Below are 20,944 nucleotides of genomic sequence, written 5' to 3'. Positions count from 1 at the left end.
CGCATTATTTTCATTTTATTTGCGATTTTCAGAAATCGTTATGCTAATGAGCCTGAGGCTTTAGTCACAAACCCGGATCTGGGATGGGGAGTTTCAAGAAGTTAAACTTCTTCACAACAGTATCTCGGACCTGCCTGGTGTGTTTCTTGTTCTTCATGATGCTCTCTGCGCTTTTAACGGACCTCTGAGACTATCACAGTGCAGGTGCATTTATACGGAGACTTGATTACTCACAGGTGGATTGTATTTATCATCATTAGTCATTTAGGTCAACATTGGCTCATTCAGAGATCCTCACTGAACTTCTGGAGAGAGTTTGCTGCACTGAAAGTAAAGGGGCTGAATAATTTTGCACGCCCAATTTTTCAGTTTTTGATTTGTTAAAAAAGTTTGAAATATCCAATAAATGTTGTTCCACTTTATGATTGTGTCCCACTTGTTGTTGATTCTTCACAAAAAAATACAGTTTTATATCTTTATGTTTGAAGCCTGAAATGTGGCAAAAGGTCGCAATGTTCAAGGGGGGCGAATACTTTCGCAAGGCACTGTATTAAGGATACCTTCCTAATATTGAGTTGCCCTAATTTGGCCCTCAGAACAGCCTCAATTCGTCAGAGATGTTTAATGCTCTCTCAATTATTCTGTCAAAGAGACATGAGAAACTCATCACGTCAACAGCATAACACCCCTCAGCTCAAACCCTGCCTTCAATTAATCCTCTTCGGGTTTTAGAAAAGTGCTATAAAAAAACAATTGTAAATTGTTACAAGGAGGCAAAAGTGTTCCACAGGGATGCTGGTTGATTCCAATGCTTTCCAGTTGTGTCAAGTTGGCTGGATGTCCTTTGGGAGGTAAACCATTTGACACAAACCAGTGCACCTGGCACCCACTACCATAACCCATTCAAAGGCACTTAAATATTTTGTCTTGCCCACTCACCCTCTGAATTACACACACACAAACACAATCCATGTCTCAATTGTCTCAAGGCTTAAATATCCTTCTTTGACCGGTCTCCTCCCCCTCATCTACACTGATTGAAGTGGATTTAACAAGTGACATCAATAAGGGATCATAGCTTTCACCTGGATTCACCTGGTCAGTTTATGTAATGGAAAGAGCAGGTGTTCCTAATGTTTTGTACACTCAGTGCAGATGTGTTTACTTTAGTTCTCTCTGTGTTTGTGTGTGTGTACACACCTCAGGGTGTTGGTAGAGATTGCCACAATGCCCTCTGGACACTGTTCAGAGGCGAAGCCAGAGGCATATTCCAGCGTCTCATAGGACAGGGGCGTCAGATGGAATCGGGACTGGTAGGAATAACTCAGCCAGGAGCGACTCGACATGGCCAACACCTGAAGGAGATGGAGAGGTCAGAGACACACAAATACACACAGCCTCAATGTTATGTTTCAGCTCCATAAAGCTGCAAAAACACACCAACTAATAGGATTTCACTTACAGCTTCCTGTCCCTGCATCCTGACGCGGAAGAGCTTCACAGGTCGCGACCCCAAGTACCGAGTACGAGTATCAGACAGGTCTCCAGTCACTGGGTCCAGCACGGTCCTGAGCAACACACCATTCTGAGGAAAGACAGACATGTTAACGTCACAAATATAAGCTCTAGTAGGTCTTCCAACAGAGCACAAAATATCAAGTAATACAGTGGCAGAAGTAAACAGGCAGTAACAGATAGTGTAGGTGTGTGTATATATATATACTGTATGCTGAGATCAGAGGTGTTTTAAACTCTCCATTATTTGTCAGAAAAGAGACATGAGAAAACTCATCACTTCAACAGCACCACAATATCCCTCCACTCAAACGCTTCCTCAACACAGAGGACATATACACGATATACAGACAAAAGTATGTGGACACCCCTTCAAATGAGTTGCTTCGGCCTGGCCTGTTGCTGACCGGTGTATAAAGTCGAGCACACAGCCATGCAATATTCATAGACAAACATTGGCAGTAGAATGGCTTTAGTGAAAAGCTCAGTGACTTTCAACGTGGCAACGTTATAGGATGCCACCTTTCCAGTCAGTTTGTGATATTTCTGCCCTGCTAGAGCTGCCCTGGAACAACTGTACTGTTATTGTGAAGTGGAAACGTCTAGGACAAACAACCGCTGACTTGTAGGCCACACAGGCTCACAGAACTGGACCGTTGCAAGTTTGGGGAAGGCCTGTGGTGGTTCATTTCTTTACTATCAAATGACGAGAGACAAACTTATCACAAGAGACTTGTTAATAAGGGAGCATGTCAATACAACACACACATATAAAGTGAATCGATTGAGTGCTCCGCGTTAATAATGGCTGGTAAACGAATCAATTCAGAGCCCCGAGTCAAAAACACAAAGGTCTTTTATTGCCAAGATTCACCCCTTTCAGGCTACATGACAAACAGATTTATGGAATGGTCATAAAGTTAAGATTAGTAAGAAAAGATACTTATAATTGACAGCAGACAGTATCTCATTGTGTAGAGATCAGGGTCTGGCACCGGAGTCATCTCCCCCTGGTACCCCAGTACAGAAACATTAACTCATGCTCTGAAATGCAGTATCACTCAAAGGCATTGTAAATCTCCCAGAGGGCCATCCTCAGTAGAACACACAGATGAGCATTTTAACAACCCCTTATTCTGTTCCATAAAACACCCATTTGATGAAATAACAGCATTATAACATACTCTTGTAATTTCTGTTCTGACAAGCCCTTTACTGTTTCAGCATGACTATGCACCCATGCATTGTCCATACAGAAATGGTTTGTCAAGATTGGTGTGGAAGAACGGGACTGGCCTGCACAGACCCCTGACCTCAACCCCATCGGACACCTTTGGGATGAATTGGAAGCAAGTCCACACAGCAATGCTGCAACATCTAGTGGAAAGCCTTTTCAGAAGAGTGGAGGCTGTCACAGCAGCAAAGGGGGACCAAGTCCATATTAATGACGACCATTATTTTGGAATGAGATGTTCGTCAAGCTTATGGTCATAGTGTATTTTACCTGCAGTCCGATGTTGAGGTAGAGGAAGCCGACAGTGCCCTTCACTCCTAGCTCATCTTCCTTCTCCACTCCTCCCATCTCCACTATACACAGAGACTCAGGCTGGGCAGGCAGGGCCTGCATACTGAGGGGCTGGAGACAGTCCTACACCACAAACACAGAGGGGTTAGTGGCTACAAACACAGCTTTGAGAGATAAACGCATGTTAAAAAGGCAAATATCCACAATGGCACAGTGTTATTTGGATTTGAACTTAGTTTTTTTCACCCTGGCTGTAATTGCAAAAAAAAAAAAAACACTTGCGTAGAGTAAACGAGCTCTAGAAGAGTTTCCTTGCAATTGTCCAAAAACATCTGGTGCTTGTTACCAACTCGCAGAGCAGTCAGTATGAATCAGATCCATTCTAAACAGATGGACAAACAGATCGCACGGGCTGCAAAGTACGGTGAGAGTCGTACCGAGGGGTCCAGTGAGATGATGCGGACGGTGTTGTCCACCAGCCCCACCGCCAGGAAACGGGAGCGCTGCTCGCCAGGGGGGACATTGGCCAAGCTCATACACACCACATCAGCTGACATCTCCTTCCTCTCTGTGTACTCATTCAGCTGGCCAGACTGGGGGGAGAGACAGAGGGGAAGGTTATCATAAACATTTACTGTCAGAAGAAAAATAATAAGAAGAAGAACAATAATAAGAATAGACACCCAGGGGTTGAAAGTATACTCACAGGGTCCATCTCAAAGTAGACCAGCTCTCCTCCGGTCAGAGCGATAACCACCTGCCTCTGGTTGACTGCACAGCGCACAATGGTCTTCTTCCCTGGAGTCTTCCACTCATTCACACGCTTATCAGCACGGATGTGACGGATCCCATCAGGATACACCTGTACAATAGAGTTATTCAGTTTACACAGGGCTGGGGAAGGGGCCTAGCCAGGGTGTCTAATGTTTGTGAATAGCGCTGAGATCAGAGTGTTCAAGCTCTTTCCATTGTAATGTCAGAACAGACATGAAGACTCACCACTTCAACAGCAATATTAAATCTGTCATACACTTCATCTCGCTACATCTTCATTTCACTTTCACCATCAGCATTGTATTCCCCCCAGAACAGAAGGTGCATGTTCAGGCCTCTGTGAGAGTCGTGTGTAGTGTGGGTGACTGACCTGCACCAGAGCATCCTCCCCGAGCAGAGAGCAGGAGAGGGTGGGGGTGGTCCCCAGGAAGCCAGAGTCTGTCACTTCCTCTACGGTCTCACCGATAGACAGAACCAGGGTGGCGTTGACGAAGGAAACGATGATGTACGCGTCAAACTCATCTAGAGGAGGAGAGGTGTTTCAACAAGTAGGAATTTCACACGGAGGGGATTTCTGGACCCTTCCTTATATTCAATAAACCTATGGTTAGTGTTAATCTGATACATGAAGCAATTAATCAAAATCATCAACTACATTTAAACTCAACAAAAAAAGAAACGTCCTCTCACTGTCAACTGTGTTTATTTTCGGCAAACTCAGCATGTGTAAATATTTGTATGAACATAACAAGATTCAACAACAGACATAAACTGAACAAGTTCCACAGATATGTGACAAACGTAAATTAAATGATGTGTCCCTGAACAAAGGGGTGGGGGGGATTAAAAGTAACAGTCAGTATCTGGTGTGGCCACCAGCTGCATTAAGTACTGCAGTGCATCTCCTCCTCATGGACTGCACCAGATTTGCCAGTTCTTGCACCAAGGCACCTGCAAGTTCGCGGACATTTCTGGGGGGAATTGCCCTAGCCCTCACCCTCCGATCCAACAGGTCCCAGACGTGCTCAATGGGATTGAGATCCGGGCTCTTCGCTGGCCATGGCAGAACACTGGCATTCCTGTCTTGCAGGAAATCACGCACAGAACGAGCAGTGTGGCATTGTCATGCTGGAGGGTCATGTCAGGATGAGCCTGCAGGAAGGGTACCACATGGGGGAGGAGGATGTCTTCCCTGTAACGCACAGCGTTGAGATTGCCTGCAATGACAACAAACTCAGATGATGCTGTGACACACTGCCCCAGACCATGACGGACCCTCCACCTCGATCACGCTCCAGAGTACAGGCCTCGGTGTAACGCTTATTCCTTCAATGATAAATGCGAATCCGACCATTACCCCTGGTGAGACAAAACCGCGACTCGTCAGTGAAGAGCACTTTTTGCCAGTCCTGTCTGGTCCAGCGACGGTGGGTTTGTGCCCATAGGCGACATTGTTGCCGGTGATGTCTAGTGAGGACCTGCCTTACAACAGGCCTACAAGCCCCTAGTTCAGCCTCTCTCAGCCGATTGCGGACAGTCTGAGCACTGATGGAGGGATTGTGCGTTCCTGGTGTAACCCAGGAAGTTGTTGTTGCCATTCTGTACCTGTCCCACAGGTGTGATGCTCGGGTGTACCGATCCTGTGCAGGTGTTGTTACACGTGGTCTGCCACTGCGAGGACGTTCAGCTGTCCGCCCCTTCTCCCTGTAGCGCTGTCTTATGCGTCTCTCAGTACGGACATATTGCCCTGGCCACATCTGCAGTCCTCATGCCTCCTTGCAGCATGCCTAAGGCACGTTCACACAGATGAGCAGGGACCCTGGGAATCTTTCTTTTGGTGGTTTCCTGAGTCTATAGAAAGACCTCTTTAGTGTCCTAAGTTTTCATAACTGTGACCTTAATTGCCTACCGTCTGTAAGCTGTTAGTGTCTTAACTTCTTAAGGTATAGGGGGCAGCATATTCACTTTTGGATAAATAGCGTGCCCAATTTCAACTTCCTGCTACTCATGCCAAGAATATAAGATACGCATATTATTAGTAGATTTGGATAGAACACTCTGAAGTTTCTAAAACTGTTTGAATCATGTCTGGGAGTATAACATAACTTATGTAGCAGGCAAAACCCAGAGCACTAACCGTTCAGATTGTTTTTTTTAGGTCTGTCCGTTCAGTGAGTTCTCCTTGGGAAACGATATTTCTTAGGCACTTGTTTTCAGTTCCTACCGCTTCCACTGGATGTCACCAGTCTTTGGAATTTGGTTGAGGTTATTAATTTGTGCAATGAAGAAGTACGGCCATCTAGGAACTGCGTAACACTGTTGAGAGTTGCGCAAGACTTGAAAAGTAGCTTGGTTTGTTGTCTTCCTGTATTGAACACAGATAGACCCGTCTTCAATTTGATCGATTATTAATGTTTAAAAATACCTAAAGTTGTATTACAAAAGTAGTTTGAAATGTTTTGGCAAAGTTTACAGGTAACTTTTGAAATATTTTGTAGTGACTAAAGTAGCAGCAATTTGGAAGCGTTTTTGTTCTGGATCAAACGCGCCAAATAAATGGACATTTAGGATATATATGGACGGAATTAATCGAACAAAAGGACCAATTGTGATGTTTATGGACATATTGGAGTGCCAACAAAAGAAGCTCGTCGAAGGTAAGGCATGTTTTATATTTTATTTCTGCATTTTGTGTAGCGCCTGCAGGGTTGAAATATGCTACCCTCGTTGTTTACTGTTGTGCTATCATCAGATAATAGCTTCTTATGCTTTCGCCGAAAAGCCTTTTAAAAATCTGACATGTTGGCTGGATTCACAATGAGTGTAGCTTTAATTTAGTATCTTACATGTGTGATTTAATGAAAGTTTGATTTTTATATCATTTTATTTGAATTTGCCGCGCTGCATTTCCCTGGCTTTTGGCCAAGTGGGACGCAAGCGTCCCCTATACCATAAGAAGTTTTAATGACCATTCCACAGGTGCACGTTCATTAATTGTTTATGGTTCATTGAACAAGCATGGGAAACAGTGTTTAAACCCTTTACAATCAAGATCTGTGAAGTTATTATTATTATTACAAATTATCTTTGAAAGACAGGGACCTGAAAAAGGGACATTTCTGTTTTTTCTGAGTTTATTTATTCACAAAGTATGTATAATGTTGAGATCAGGTGTTTTAAACTCTCTCCATTGATATTTCTGTCAGAGAAGAGACATGACAAACTCATCACTTCAACAGCACAACAAACCCTGCCATGAGTCTTCAGAGGAATGTGCCCTAATCTGGTACATGAAGATCAATCGATCTCATACCCTTATTTTGGTTTTTCACTAACCTAGAGCATGGCATCACAATCTTGAAATCTACATCTGTAACCCAGTGTGTAGAAGTTACAATGTCTGACTTGTGCAGGCTAACAAGTTGGATGAGCCAAGTGTTGTGTGTAATGGATGAATGCCAGAGTGAAAGTGAAGCCACGCCTGAACAGGCCTCTATCTACCAGGCAGCTGCAGTGGAACTAGGCCACTGCACTACACCATGACAGGAAATATCTCTGAAATCACATGACTTCTGGGAATAGTCTGGCTGAGTGACTTTTCCTCAGAATGCACTGTGATGCCAGACTACAACATGAGACTTGACAGTATTAAGATTAAAACAATGCCACTTTACAACCATGTCTTACACAATAATTGCAACCAAATACTGCAGAAGTGGACTGCAATGAGGTAGAAGGGAAAATAACTGGCAACTAGTTAAAAACATTGATGTATTTATAAAAAATAAAATAAAAAGAACAAGCACCTTCAATGTGTCGGCGCACAGTCCACACAGCATTGGGGTTACCGGGCAGCTCAGACACAGCCATCTCTGATACCTGGAGGGAACAATCAATGATCAGACTTTCATTGTAATCTAACCTAAGCATTTACCAGTCTGTTACCTCTGCATTGACATGTTGAGATTAGCTGAGATCAGAGGTATACACACTCTCTCCGGTGCTTTGTCAGAGACATGATTTCATCTCATCCAGCTTCTTAAAACATGTCAAACATGAACTGGTGTGCAAGAAAAGCAACAGCACCAGAAACTTAATACCCAAACTCTGTCCCAACTCTGGTTTCCGGTGTGCATGTGAGTGAGTATCCGCATGACTTTGTTAAAATGTCATCATTGTTCAAATAATACTGTGGCATGTGCCACACTGAGAGAATGTGTGTGTGAGCACTTTCTGGGATGGGAATGTGCAATGGGATGTGGAATAGCAGTACACATACCTCCAGTCCATGTCTAAGGACACGGAGGGTGGATTTGGGTCCCCTGCCACAGGCCACATACAGCTGAGGAGTGTCCTCATTAGCCAAGTCAGCAATCTACACAGGGAGAGAGAAACAGATGAGGTGAGTGGAACAATGAGCCAGTGGTGAGTAAGAGATCCGTATGTATTCTCAGAGGACAGAATTGCCGTAGCCCAGGATTTACACCAGGAGTTGTCTGTAGGAGGAAGGGTTATGGTGGGTGCAATTAAGCTTGGGAGGGGCTGAGAGCAGGGAAAACAGTCACGTGGCAGTACTGATAAGGGGAGAGGCGTGGATAAGGGGGTCGAGGACAGGTCTCTAAGGGAAAAGGAACCGTTTATTACCGCTATCACTTAGTTTCCTGCCTAGCAAAAAAAGATGCAATGTTTAGCAAGGAGGAGACTCCACCCACAGTGGGATACATATACCACCACTATTGTAATCATGTCTTTGTCGGTTCAACTGGTCGATCCTTTGGGAAGAATAAACTTGGTCTAAGCTTTCAGTGTCTGTTGAGTTCTTACTCTGATAATTAGAACCTAACAATATTTCGCCAGAAGAGACATGAGAAACTCATCACTTCAACAGGACAGCATCCTTCTCCTCAAACCTTGCCGAAAGACTTCAGAAGAATCTGTGTGTGTGTGGAGACAGCGGGTTAATGTGAATCCTACTTATAAAAATGGGGAAAAAATAAAAAAGACAAGAGTCTTTGTACTCCAAATAGCTCGCATTCAAGTAAAGTCAAAATCAGGTTCATTGTGCTATAAATAGTGGGAAAACACATCTACCCCAGCTAAAGCTGTTACAATTCAGTTCAGTGGAACAGAGGGAAAGTTCATCCACTACACAATCCATGGGAATCAAAAGCTAAAACCGTTGCACGCACACCAAACATACAACACAAAGAGATTCACACACACACCTGGCAGGACATGATGGGGGAGAGGTTCTCCTGCTCGTCCACCAGCACCAGGTTCTTGAGGGGGCGTGGCTGGAAGAAGAAGGTATCTCCCTCCTCCAGGGGCATGGCAGAGGAGAACTCTGGCTCTTCATCGTCATCTCCCAGATGGGCTATCTGGTACAGGTAACTAGCAGAGAGAGAGAAGAGAGAAGGCAATGAACACAAGAGAGCAAGAGGCATGGACATAGATGGGATGTGTGAGGTATTACAGTGTAATGAATGACTTACTGGTTACCAAACTCTGAGGACACAAATAAGAAGCCGGTCTTCAGCACGCACATGGATGTGGCTACAGGTATGGTGTCGAAGTACTTCATCCTGATCTCTGTAACCTGGGGGATACAAACGTTTATTTGAAATAGAAGGAATCACAGAATATCCCATCATGTGAACACTGACCCCCCGAGTTAGTGTGTGTGCATGCTGAGATCAGAGGTGTTTATGCTCTCTCCATGTTTTTGTCAGAGAAGAGACATGAAGACTCATCACCTCGACAGCACGGTTCTATTTCCCACACATCAGATGAACACCTCTGCCTCCCCTAGTTCCTGTTTCAGACTGCACCCTGCTGGCCTCACCATCTCCTCATCGGTCTCCAGGGTGACCTTGAAAATGTCACCCTGCTCCGTCTGGGCCAGGAAGAAGAACATGGACTTGGTCTTGTGTGTGGCTGAGCAGACGAAGATCATGCCTCGCTCAGGGTCATCCAGGTCATTCTGTGTACAGGCAAAAGAAAAAAAGAATTGAGGGCACAGTGCAGATGGTATCAAATCAATTGTGATCCACACAAACATTCAAACTGTTAACATGTATGACCATGTCTTGTTAGCCAAGTTATTTGAAATCCGTTTTCGCGTTTATAAAACATAACAGAAACTCACCCTCCTGCGTGGGATGGGACAGCGAATGTCAGGCTGGTCCCCAAAGTTTTTGTAGGTGATGTAATTCTCTGAACAGATGAGTACTCCACTGGGCCCATCAGAGCCTCCAGGAACTGGAGAAGAGAGGGGGAAAGGGGTAATGATCAAACAATAGGTTTACACCTAAAAAAATAAAAATAATCCAGCCTGCAAACAACTCATAACCTGGCTTTGACTGCCCTCTACTGGAAATAATGTGCACTGAACAAAAATATAAATGCAACATCTAAAGTGTTGGTCCCAGATTTCATGAGCAGAAATAAAACATCCCAGAAATTGTGCACAAATTAGTTTTCCATCCCTCATCTGCGTGCTCGTTGTCATCACCAGGATCTTTCGAAGTCGTAATCCACTGCAGTGGGCTAATGTTCACCTTTAATGGCCACTGGCACGCTGAAGAAGTGTGCTCTTCACAGATGACTCCTGGTTTCAACTGTACCAGGCACAAGGCAGGACAGTATGTATGGCATCATGTGGGCGAGTGGTTTGCTGATGTCAAAGTTGTGAACAGAGTGGCCCATGGGGGTGGTGGGGTTATGGTATGGGCAGGCATAAGCTACGGACAACAAACACAATTGCATTTTATCGATGGCAATTTGAATGCACAGATATACCGTGACAAGACCCTAACGCTCAATGTCGTGCCATTCAGCCGCTGTCATCACAGCATGATAATGCACGCCCCCATGTTGCAAGGTTCTGTACACAATTCCTGGTTGCTGAAAATGTCCCAGTGTTTCCAAGGCCTGCATACTCAGACATGTCACCCATTGAGCATGTTTGGATGCTCTGGATTTACGTGTACGACAGCGTGTTAGTTTCCACCAATATCCAGCAACTTCGCACGGCCAATTAAAAAATTCCAATTGACTGATTTCCTTATACATGTGATTTGTTTCAGGAAACTAGGTGTATGTCAGAAATGCCTACTGGAACATGTGAATTTTCATGTGCCTTAATAACAAACTTGTATGCCACCAGTAAATACGAATAAAAATGTTAAATTATGAGCCTAGTTCGTTTAGCCATGGAAGAGCAGCAACCTTCCCACTAACCATGATTGGCTGAGATAATGAATGGACTGGACATGCCGAGAGATGATTTCGGATTGGTCTGCCATGTCGCCCGCTTCCGTCTATAATAGGAGCTGGTCAGTATGTGTAGGTAAGGATTTTTTGAAAGATATCACGTAGAAGTGCGTAAGTGTTGCTCTCCACTTTCTATTGGACCGAGTATTGAAATCAGTGGAATTAGAGTATGATAGCTAAGGAGATGGAGAAAATTCTGGTACTTGACTGCAAAGTCGAAACGAGAACACCCAGAATTCGGATGTATAAAACACCTTTCTCCTGATTACATTTTCAAACTAAGGGCAACCATGGCATCCGTGACACAGAGGGAGAAGTGTCCATCCAAGTAAGAGTCTAACAAGCTACATTTTCAGATATTATACATTTCTAATTCAGTCAGAAAGTTGTTTTCATGTCTAGTTAGTGTACTGTTAGCTAGCTAGTGTTAGCTGGCCGGCTCGCTAACTTTACATGTATGATCTGAGTAGTAATATCACTTGTATCTCAAAGGCTTTCGCATTGCTAGTTCTAGCCTAATGTTAGCTATCTAACATTGAACCTGGTTGGTTAGCTCCCTGCAGATTCTTGCAGGGTAGTAACGTTATGAGTTGGGACCATGGTTCATTGTTTAGCTAGCTAGCTACATGTCAAAACACTATGCATGTATGCATTTTAATAGAATGTTCATGTAACTGCGACAACTGTCGATAGACGTAGCTGGTAAATTCGCCCTGGCTATCTAATACGATTTCAGAGCACTCACCTCGGAGTGTGCCAAAGCGCAGAATAACTGACCTATTGCTGAGGGCACGACAAAGCCTATTTCCCCTCAGGAGACTGAATAGATTTGGCATGGTTCCTCAGATCCTCAATAAGTTCTACAGCTGCACCATCGAGAGCATCCTGACTGGTTGCATCACTGCCTGGTATAGCAACTGCTAGTAGGCACTACAGAAGGTAGTACGTAGGGCCCAGTACATCAATGGGGCCAAGCTTCCTGCCATCCAGGACCTCTATACCAGGCGGTGTCAGAGGAAGGCCCCAAAAATTGTCAAAGACACCAGCCTCCCTAGTCATAGACTGTTCTCTCTGCTACCACACGGCAAGCTGTACCGGAGCGCCAAGTCTAGGTCCAAAGGCTTCTTAACAGCTTCTACCCCCAAGACATAATACTCCTGCACAGCTAATCAAATGGCTACCCAGACAATTTGCATTGTTCCCTCCCCCCTCTTTCACGCTGCTGCTTCTCTGTTCATTATCTATGCATAGTCACTAACATTTTATTTAACTAGGCAAGTCAGTTAAGAACAAATTCTTATTTACAATGACGGCCAAACCCAGACGAGGCTGAGCCAATTGTGCGCCGCCCTAAGGGACTCCCAATCTCGGCCAGTTGTTATACAGCCTGCAATCGAACCAGGGTGTCTGTAGTGTTACCTCTAGTACTGAGATGCAGTGCCTTAGACCACTTGGGAGCCACTTGGGAGCCCTACATGTACATATAACCTCAATTACCTCAACTAACCCGTGCCTCCACACATTGACTGTGTACTGGTACCCCCTGTATATAGTCTCGCTATTGTTATTTTACTGTTGCTCTTTCATTGTTATATACAGTCGGCCAAAAATAATGAACCCTTGCACTTTTTTCAAATAATGCAAAATTTCTTCCAGAAGACTGTTGAAATTAAAACATATTTTGGTATCCACATATGTATATCTTCGGTATGCAGTTGTACAAAACAAACTAATCTGAATCATTTACTAAATCTTAGCTAATTCCAGAAAGAAATCCTAAAATGGCCCAGACAATATTATTGGCACTGTCTAGAAATATTTTAGATTTCAAGCAGGTGATTATCATTTACTTTGGAATTGAACTCCCCTGCTGTGAGTTGAAGGTGCACGCAGTATAAAAACCACATATTCAACCAGATTGAATAGAGAAAAGGACTCATTCTCCTGTTTTGTGTCACTGTGTGTACCGCAATGAGCATGGACAAAATAACGAAAACCAGAGAATTATCTGAGGTCAGACACAAGACGAACCGCCCTTTCTGTCTCTGCGTGGCCGGTTCTCCTCTCTCCACTGGGATTCTCTGCCCCTAACCTTATTATGGGGGTCACTGGCTTACTAGTGGTCTTCCACGCCGGCCCTAGGAGGGGTGCGTCACTTGAGTGGGTTGAGTCACTGACGTGATCTTCCTGTCCGGGTTGGCACCCCACTCGGGTTCATGCAGTGGGGGAGATCTTCGTGGGGTATACTCGGCCTTGTCTCAGGGTAGTAAATTGGTGGTTGAAGATATCCCTCTAGTGGTGTGGGGGCTGTGCTTTGGCAAAGTAGGTAGGGTTATATCCTGCCTGGTTGGCCCTGTCCGGGGTTATAGTCGGACGGGGCCACAGTGCCTCCCGACGCCTCCTGTAATTATGCTGCGATAGTTAGGGTCAATCTGTTATATGGAATCTTATCCGGTGTCCTGTGTGAATTTAAGCTCTCCCTCAGCCCTAGGACCATGCCTCAGGACTATTATTTGACCCTGCTGGTCATCTATGAACATTTGAACATCTTGGCCATGTACTGTTATAATCTCCTCCCGGCACAGCCAGAAGAAGACTGGCCACCCCTCAGAGCCTGGTTCCTCTCTAGGTTTCTTCCTAGGTTCCTGCCTTCCTAGAGAATTTTGTCTGGAAGTTGCTAGCAAACTTGCCAATATTAGCCAGTTAGCTTGGGTTCTTGACTGGTCAGAATGCTTGGATCAACCCTACTCCTCGGCCAGAGCGTCCAGTGTGCACTCTGAACAGTCAGAGAGCGAAACGCTCTGAATTTATGAACGGATAAACTGACAACGCTCTGAGTTTACGAACACCCAGAGCACACTCTGGCACTCCAGATTAAATTTACAGAAACACCTGTAGTATAAACCAGCCTTTAGTTTTGAAAATTTTGGTTGTTTAGTACATAGCCTCATATGTGAATCCTTACAGAGATGGGTGAGGCTAAAGCTTTAGAGGGTGTGAACAATACTGAATGGGTGTAGACAAAGAGCCCTCCAGTAGGTGTACCAAAACATACAAACATTCAACATTAATTCATTTTATCAAAAGTGAGGTTACAAGTTAATCAACTTTCAAACCAGAATTACTTTCCCTTGTTCCTCAACTGTAATGTGTGATACACTATTTTCGAGCGCTGAGTCTCTAATATGCAATGTAATTTCCCCCCTCTGCTATATTGGACCAAATCGAGCTGGTCGGTCACATATGAACTGTAACGTCGGTAAAAAAAATGGCTGCATGTTGCGTTTACATTATTGTTCAGTGTAGCTACCTGTAATGAGGAAGTTGCCGTGCTCCTCCAGGGCCTCGCTGTACTTGCGCACAACGTGGTTCAGACCCAGGTCCAGCTCATAAAAGGTCAGGGTTTGCTGGGTGTTGGCTGCAGCCTCGCCAGTGGGGTCATTGTCAGCTTCCTGGAAGGAGGGAGAGGTCATAGGCCACACACAGTGAGTCAGTGGAAATGAAGAGGACAGGATGAGGATTTACAGGACATCTTTAGTAGCAAAGCAGCAGGATTGTGTTGGAATCAGAGGTGTTTAAGCTCCCTACAGTGGTTTGTCAGAGAAGAGACATGAAGACTCATCAATTCAATAGCACTTGGGTGTATAGAGAATAAAACAGAAGCACATCTGAGCCTGCGTGTAAACATAGATTAGGTCCATTTCTTTAGTACATAACAAGAGCACATGAGCAAATTCACAAATCATAGCAGTCAGTGCTAGGCTCTCACCTCATAGTCCATCTCCAGACAGGCAAACATGGGGTTTTCAAAGCCCACATCAACTCCTACCACATGGTAGACCAGCGTGTTGGCCTTGTGAGCCTCCAGGGGAGAGGAGATGGTGAGACGCGCTGCTGCATCTCTGTTAAGGATGTACACCAGCTTCTGCTTCTCAATGGCACCTGAAAACACAGGGGTAATTTGTAAACTACAACAGACAAAAAACATGTCCATTGCAACAGGGCATTCTGTCATCGAGCCAAGGATTTGTCAACTTGAAATTTTGTTGAATTTTCAAACCATTACCAACTCTCTCCACAACATAATATCTCTCAGTTCTCTGAGCTCTTTACCTATCATGACTGCTCTGCCCTTGGGGTCGACGGCGAGGAACTGTCCAGGGACGATGCGACGACATCCACTCTTGCCAAAGGTCTCCTGGTGGATCTTCTCGAACATGTTCTTGGAGGGGTGGTACTCAAGGATCACGATGCGGCCTGAGTCACTGCCCACCACAATATAGTCTGTGGATCAAAAGCACAAATGTCTCAAATTTAAAATAAGAGCTTTTCAACCACACACATAAAACTTGCATCTACTTCACACTAGGATTGGGCGATGTCAACATTGGTATCCATAAAACACTGCGATATACGATGTTATCGCCTACCATTGGCCCCCAAATAAGATATTAGAATAATTTTAAACCGGCTAAAACGACCATTGAGCTATAGCGGGAAAATGTATTGCTACAACTGAATGAATCATGCCGAAAGACAATGTTGTTGAAAGCCTGGGCAGAGGCTAAGTACAGACTCAACTTTTCAAATATCCTTTCTGGTGGAAGAGCTTCAGCATGGAGCAGGTTTGTATCTGTGTGAACTGGGACAATTTCAGCTTCCAGGAACTGTGCATTATCATGCCGAAACATGAGTTATCACGTTTGTCCCCAGCGCCGGGGTAATGATCTTTTAACCAGGTGAATGGATTATCTTGGTAAAGGAGAAATGCTCACTAACAGGGATGTAAACAAATTTGTGCACAACATTGAGAAATAAACTTTGTGCATATGGAACATTTATTTTATTTCAGCCCATTTTACATGTTGCGTTTATATTTTTGTTCAGCATAGTTAATAGACCAATAAGAAAGAGTTCCATACCTCTCTGCCAGTTTTCCCCTCCCCACTCAGACAGACAGACCTGGAAAAAGTATTGCTTGAGGAATTGCTCAATAACACTTTACTTAACCTCAACCTAACAACTGTTAAAATAATGTCTGAGTATAACAGAACTGATATGGCAGGCGAAAACCCGAGGAAAATCCATCCAGGAAGTGCCATTATTTTGAAATGGCTGTTTTTCCAATGAAAGCCTATCCACCATTTAAAGGGATAGGATCCAGTTTCCGTTCCCTATGGCTTCCACTAGTTGTGAACAGTCTTTAGACATTGTTTCAGGCTTTTATTTTGAAAAATGAGGGAGAATGACAAATTTGAATGAGTGGATAGTGGGATGTCCCCAGAGCCGTTTCCTTTGCGCGACCGAGATCGGCCTTTCTTGTTTTTCTTTTATATTGACGACGCCATTGTCCGGTTGAAATATTATCGATTATCTAGGCTAAAAACAACCTGAGGATTGATTATAAACATCGTTTGACATGTTTCTGCAAAATTTAAGGATATTATTTGGAATTTGTGTCTGCCCGTTGTGACCGCATGAGTCATTGGATTACCGAACAAAACGCACCAACAAAATGTAGGTTTTTGGATATAAAGAGGGACTTTAACGAACAAATCAAACATTATTGTGTAACTGGTTGTCTTGTGAGTGCAACCAATTGAATATCAAAGGTAAGTGATTAATGTTACTGCTATTTCTGACTTTCGTGACTAATCTACTTGGCTGGTAACTGTATGTAATGTTGTGTGCTGAGGACTTTCCTCAGATAATCACATGGTTTGCTTTCACCATACAGCCTTTGTGAAATCTGACACAGAGGCTGGATTAACAACAAGTTAAGCTTTATTTTGATGTATTACACTTGTGATTTCATGAAAGTTAAATATGTACAATAATTGAATTTGTATTTGGCGCTCTGCAATTTCACCGAATGTTGGCCAGGTGGGACGCTACCGTCCCACACCCCCTAGAGAGGTTAACACCAGCGTCATGTTATAATAACCTGCTATAATATGACCATAGCACGGTCATGATACACAGTATATTTACACCTGTTGTGACATATATTGCTTGATTTTATGGCTGGTTATGACACCTACATAAGAGTGTCAAAACCTACCACACATTGTTTTATTTATTGAGCATGTTAAATGCTCATTGTAATTGCACACACATTGATGTCAGACATGCCCCGTTGCTGATGACAGGGATGAATGCAGGAGCAGATTGCAGGACAAGACACACTCTTTTTGACATAATCATATACGGAAGATAGGCGTATTATGGTGGTCATAGCGCGTCTTGAGTGTTATAAAGTATATTTTCTTAGTCCAAGTAAAGTGACACAGAATTATCATAATGCTTCATGACAGTGTTATAAAGCGTATTTTCTACAAGTTATAAAATAATAGACTGAAAAAAACATGACTAAAGGATTCATTACAACAAAAACAAAGGACTCAAGAGAAACTTAATGAAAGGAAACTTCTTGGCAGGTGAAAATACATTGGTTATGACAGTGTTATGACCATATTATGAACTGCTTACGAACCGTGTAATTAACATGTTGACGACACTGATTACCAATTGTTCTTTGCTAAGCAGATAGATATATATATATATTTTTTTTTTACCATTTTCATTGAAAAGTATCACAGTAAGGTACTTCCTTATTAACCAGAAATGACTTGATATCGTGATAACTGCGGCATTAGACCATAAACTTGTCTTAAAGCTTTTGATAGGCCTAGTAGGATAGGTTATTGGCAATTTGGTATTCAACCTTGCATGGAGGGATTTTCCTTAGATTTTCTTGTAGGCTATTGTTGTTTGTTCTCTCTCATTATTAGCACTCTGGATACCTTGTGATTTTAGGCTATTCAAACTACTTATTGAGATGGAACTCAAGTCACAATCATTATATACAGTGTATTCGGAGAGTATCCAGAGCCTCATTCTAAAATGGATTGGGTTTTTATCTCCCTCAAACACACAATACCCCATAATGATGAAGCAAAAACAGGTTTAGACATTTTTGCAAATGTATTAAAAATAAAAACAGAAATGTCACATTTAAATAAGTATTCAGACCCTTTACTCAGTACTTTGTTTTAGCACCTTTGGCAGCGATTACAGCCGAGTCTTCTTGGGTATGACGCTGCAAGCTTGTATTTGGGGAGTTTCTCAAATTCTTCTCTGCAGATCCTCTCAAGCTTGGTCAGGTTGGATGGGGAGCGTCCTTACACAGCTATTTTTAGGTCTCTCCAGAGATTTTTGATCGGGTTCAAGTCTGGGCCCCTGAAGGACATTCAGAGACTTGCCCCGAAGCCACACCTACATTGTCTTAGCTGTGTGCTTAGGGTTGTTGGAAGGTGAACCTTCGCCCCAGTCTGTGGTCCTGAGCGCTCTGGAGCAGGTTTTTAATCAAGGATCTCTCTGTACTTTCCTCCATTCATCTTTACCTCGATCCTGACGAGTCTCCCAGTCCCTGCAACTGAAAAACATCCCCACAGCATGATGCTGCCACCACCATGCTTCACCGTTGGGATGGTGCAAGGTTTCCTCCAGACGTGACGCTTGGCATTCAGGCCAGAGTTCAATCTTGGTTTCATCAGACCAGAGAATCTGGTTTCACATGATCTGAGAGTCTTTAGGTGCCTTCAGACAAAGCGGGCCGTCATGTGCCTTTTACTGAGGAGTGGCTTCCGTATGGCCACTCTAGCACAAAGGCCCGATTGGTGGAGTGCTGCAGAGATGGTTGTTCTTCTGGAAGGGTCTCCCATCTCCACAGAGGAACTCTGCCAGAATGACCATCAGGTTCTTGGTCACCTCCCTGACCAAGGACCTTCTCCCCCGATTGCTCAGTTTGGCCAGGCAACCAGGAGGAGTCTTGGTGGTTCCAAATGTCTTACGTTTAAGAATGATGGAGGCCACTGTGTTCTTGGTGACCTTCAATGCTGCAGACATTTTTTGGTACCCTTTCCCAGATCTGTGCCGACACAAACCTGTCTCGGAGCTCGAAGACAATTCCTTCGACCTCTGACATGCACGGTCAACTGTGGGACCTTATATAGACAGGTGTGTGCCTTTCCAAATAATGTCCAATCAATTGAATTCCCCAGGTGGACCAGTCAAGTTTTAGAAACATCTCAAGGGAGACCAATGAAAACAAGATGCACCGGAGCTCAATTTCAAGTCTCATGGCATAGGGTCTGAATAAGTTTGCAAGTAAGGCATTTGTTTTTTATTTGTAATACATTAGCAAACATTTCTAAAAACCTGTTGTCGCTTTGTCATTATGGGGTATTGTGTGTAGATTGACGAGGAAAACAATTTAATCAATTTTAGAATAAAGCTAAAACGTAACAAAATGTGGGAAAAGTCAAAGGGTCTGAATACTTTCTAAATGCACTGTATATAGAGCAAAAAGCAATTGCCAGTGTACATGCTGACACACACATCTCATAACACACACACACACTTTAGTTCCTCCTGTCAGCCTGAAGGCCATGAGGGAGCGAATGATGCCAAACACCTCCATGGTAAGCAGGGTGTGAACCTTCCCTGTGTTGGCATCTGGACGCAACAGCTCAATTATCTTCCCCCTGGAAACAACTATCTCCTGCATCTTGGTTCCTGCAAGGCAAGACAAAAATGATAACCATACCAGATCACAGGTTACATTATCCATGTTATATAGACTCAGGGATGAGACCCCAAGAGAATAATGTTATGTACCTGAGAAGTTTCCATGGATGGCGTGGGTGATGCCAGTGGCACGCTGCAGGGTCAGGTTATACAGAAACATAGTGTCTGTTTCTCTACCTTCAGGTGCAGGTCAAAGAGGCCACAGCAACACCAGGTTCTGAGGAAGAAAGGAGGAGTACATGTTTTGCATTGCCGCGAACGTGTTATAACATAGCTAACTTAGTGCGGTAGCTAGCTAACTATTGCACAGTGATGTTATTGTGGATACCGCAGACACATTATACACCCGCAAGCAAAAACATTGTCAACTCAATTGATGATAGCTAGCTAGACTACAAACAAAGGCGCTTTCAAAGACACGGGTGCCGCTGCTAGTTAGCTAGCTATCTAGTTAGCTACTACGTAGAGCCCAGCCTAGCCAACTGTGTAGTTGATTATACACAAACCCATCGGTCGTTGTTGCAACCAGCCAAGGTCCAACATAACCGCAATAATAACAGTAGCGTGAGCCCACCATTACAAAATATTTTAACGAAATAGACCATGTAACTTCGCAAAACAAGGCTTGACTGCTCGAGTTAGCTACCCTAGCACTCGCAGTTGTTTCATTCAATCACTCCGTATACCCACAAGCGCCCATCTTCAAAATTGAGGAAGACGTTAAAAAAATATATTGATATATATTTTGTTTTCTATGTTGTATTGTGCGGATATTGTATGAAAATGATTTACCGATGTATCAGTTAGGATGAAACTGATATCAACTAGATTATGAATTTCAGTCACACCGTCAACTTGTTGATAATTCTGCGGACAAACGCTTTCCTGTCGATCGTGGGTCCTCTTCACGATCTGCGACGTCATCAAAAATCGGTCCACAATGTGCCTGAGACCAAGCTACACAATTATATGGGAATAACACGAAACTCAAAGCAGTTACGGCATAGAAATTATGTTTGATTTATCTGAAATAGAAAATGTACATTTTACTTGTCTTGAAATTATCAGAAAAATATAATGAAAAGGCGCATTTAATTACAGTTGACGAGCTATTCCAATAGGTGGCGACAATGCCCATGCTTTGCTTAGGTTGGACAAAAGGTGCAGGTGCAGCCATGCAGGGAATAAGTCAGTGTGGACTGCATATTCAGAGAGATCATTTCTGATTGTTAATTTTTTATTGTTTATTTCCCTTTTGTTTATTGTATA

General features: G+C 43.6%; 1 protein-coding gene across 1 annotated transcript in view; it reads right to left on the bottom strand.

The window, feature by feature from the left end:
• sf3b3 (splicing factor 3b, subunit 3) overlaps positions 1–20,577 on the bottom strand; it is a 39,779-nt gene extending 19,202 nt beyond the window's left edge. The window contains exons 1-18 of the mRNA XM_064930060.1: positions 20,468–20,577; positions 19,766–19,892; positions 19,510–19,663; positions 15,200–15,372; positions 14,856–15,028; positions 14,397–14,538; positions 9,960–10,072; positions 9,657–9,794; positions 9,307–9,410; positions 9,040–9,205; positions 8,094–8,189; positions 7,621–7,693; positions 4,185–4,336; positions 3,747–3,902; positions 3,478–3,633; positions 3,020–3,163; positions 1,463–1,585; positions 1,201–1,355 (exon numbers count right to left, since the gene is read on the bottom strand). Coding sequence (XP_064786132.1) covers positions 1,201–1,355; positions 1,463–1,585; positions 3,020–3,163; positions 3,478–3,633; positions 3,747–3,902; positions 4,185–4,336; positions 7,621–7,693; positions 8,094–8,189; positions 9,040–9,205; positions 9,307–9,410; positions 9,657–9,794; positions 9,960–10,072; positions 14,397–14,538; positions 14,856–15,028; positions 15,200–15,372; positions 19,510–19,663; positions 19,766–19,835 — 2,288 coding nt within the window. The 5' untranslated portion in view covers positions 19,836–19,892; positions 20,468–20,577. The remainder of the gene's footprint in view (positions 1–1,200; positions 1,356–1,462; positions 1,586–3,019; positions 3,164–3,477; positions 3,634–3,746; positions 3,903–4,184; positions 4,337–7,620; positions 7,694–8,093; positions 8,190–9,039; positions 9,206–9,306; positions 9,411–9,656; positions 9,795–9,959; positions 10,073–14,396; positions 14,539–14,855; positions 15,029–15,199; positions 15,373–19,509; positions 19,664–19,765; positions 19,893–20,467) is intronic.
• Between the last annotated feature and the right edge of the window lie 367 nt (positions 20,578–20,944).

Source organism: Oncorhynchus masou, chromosome 22 (genome assembly GCF_036934945.1).
Source record: "Oncorhynchus masou masou isolate Uvic2021 chromosome 22, UVic_Omas_1.1, whole genome shotgun sequence".
NCBI classification, from domain to species: Eukaryota; Metazoa; Chordata; class Actinopteri; order Salmoniformes; family Salmonidae; genus Oncorhynchus; species Oncorhynchus masou.
The sequence above is the reverse complement of the archived record's forward strand: the minus strand, read 5'-3'. Positions and strand labels throughout refer to the sequence as shown.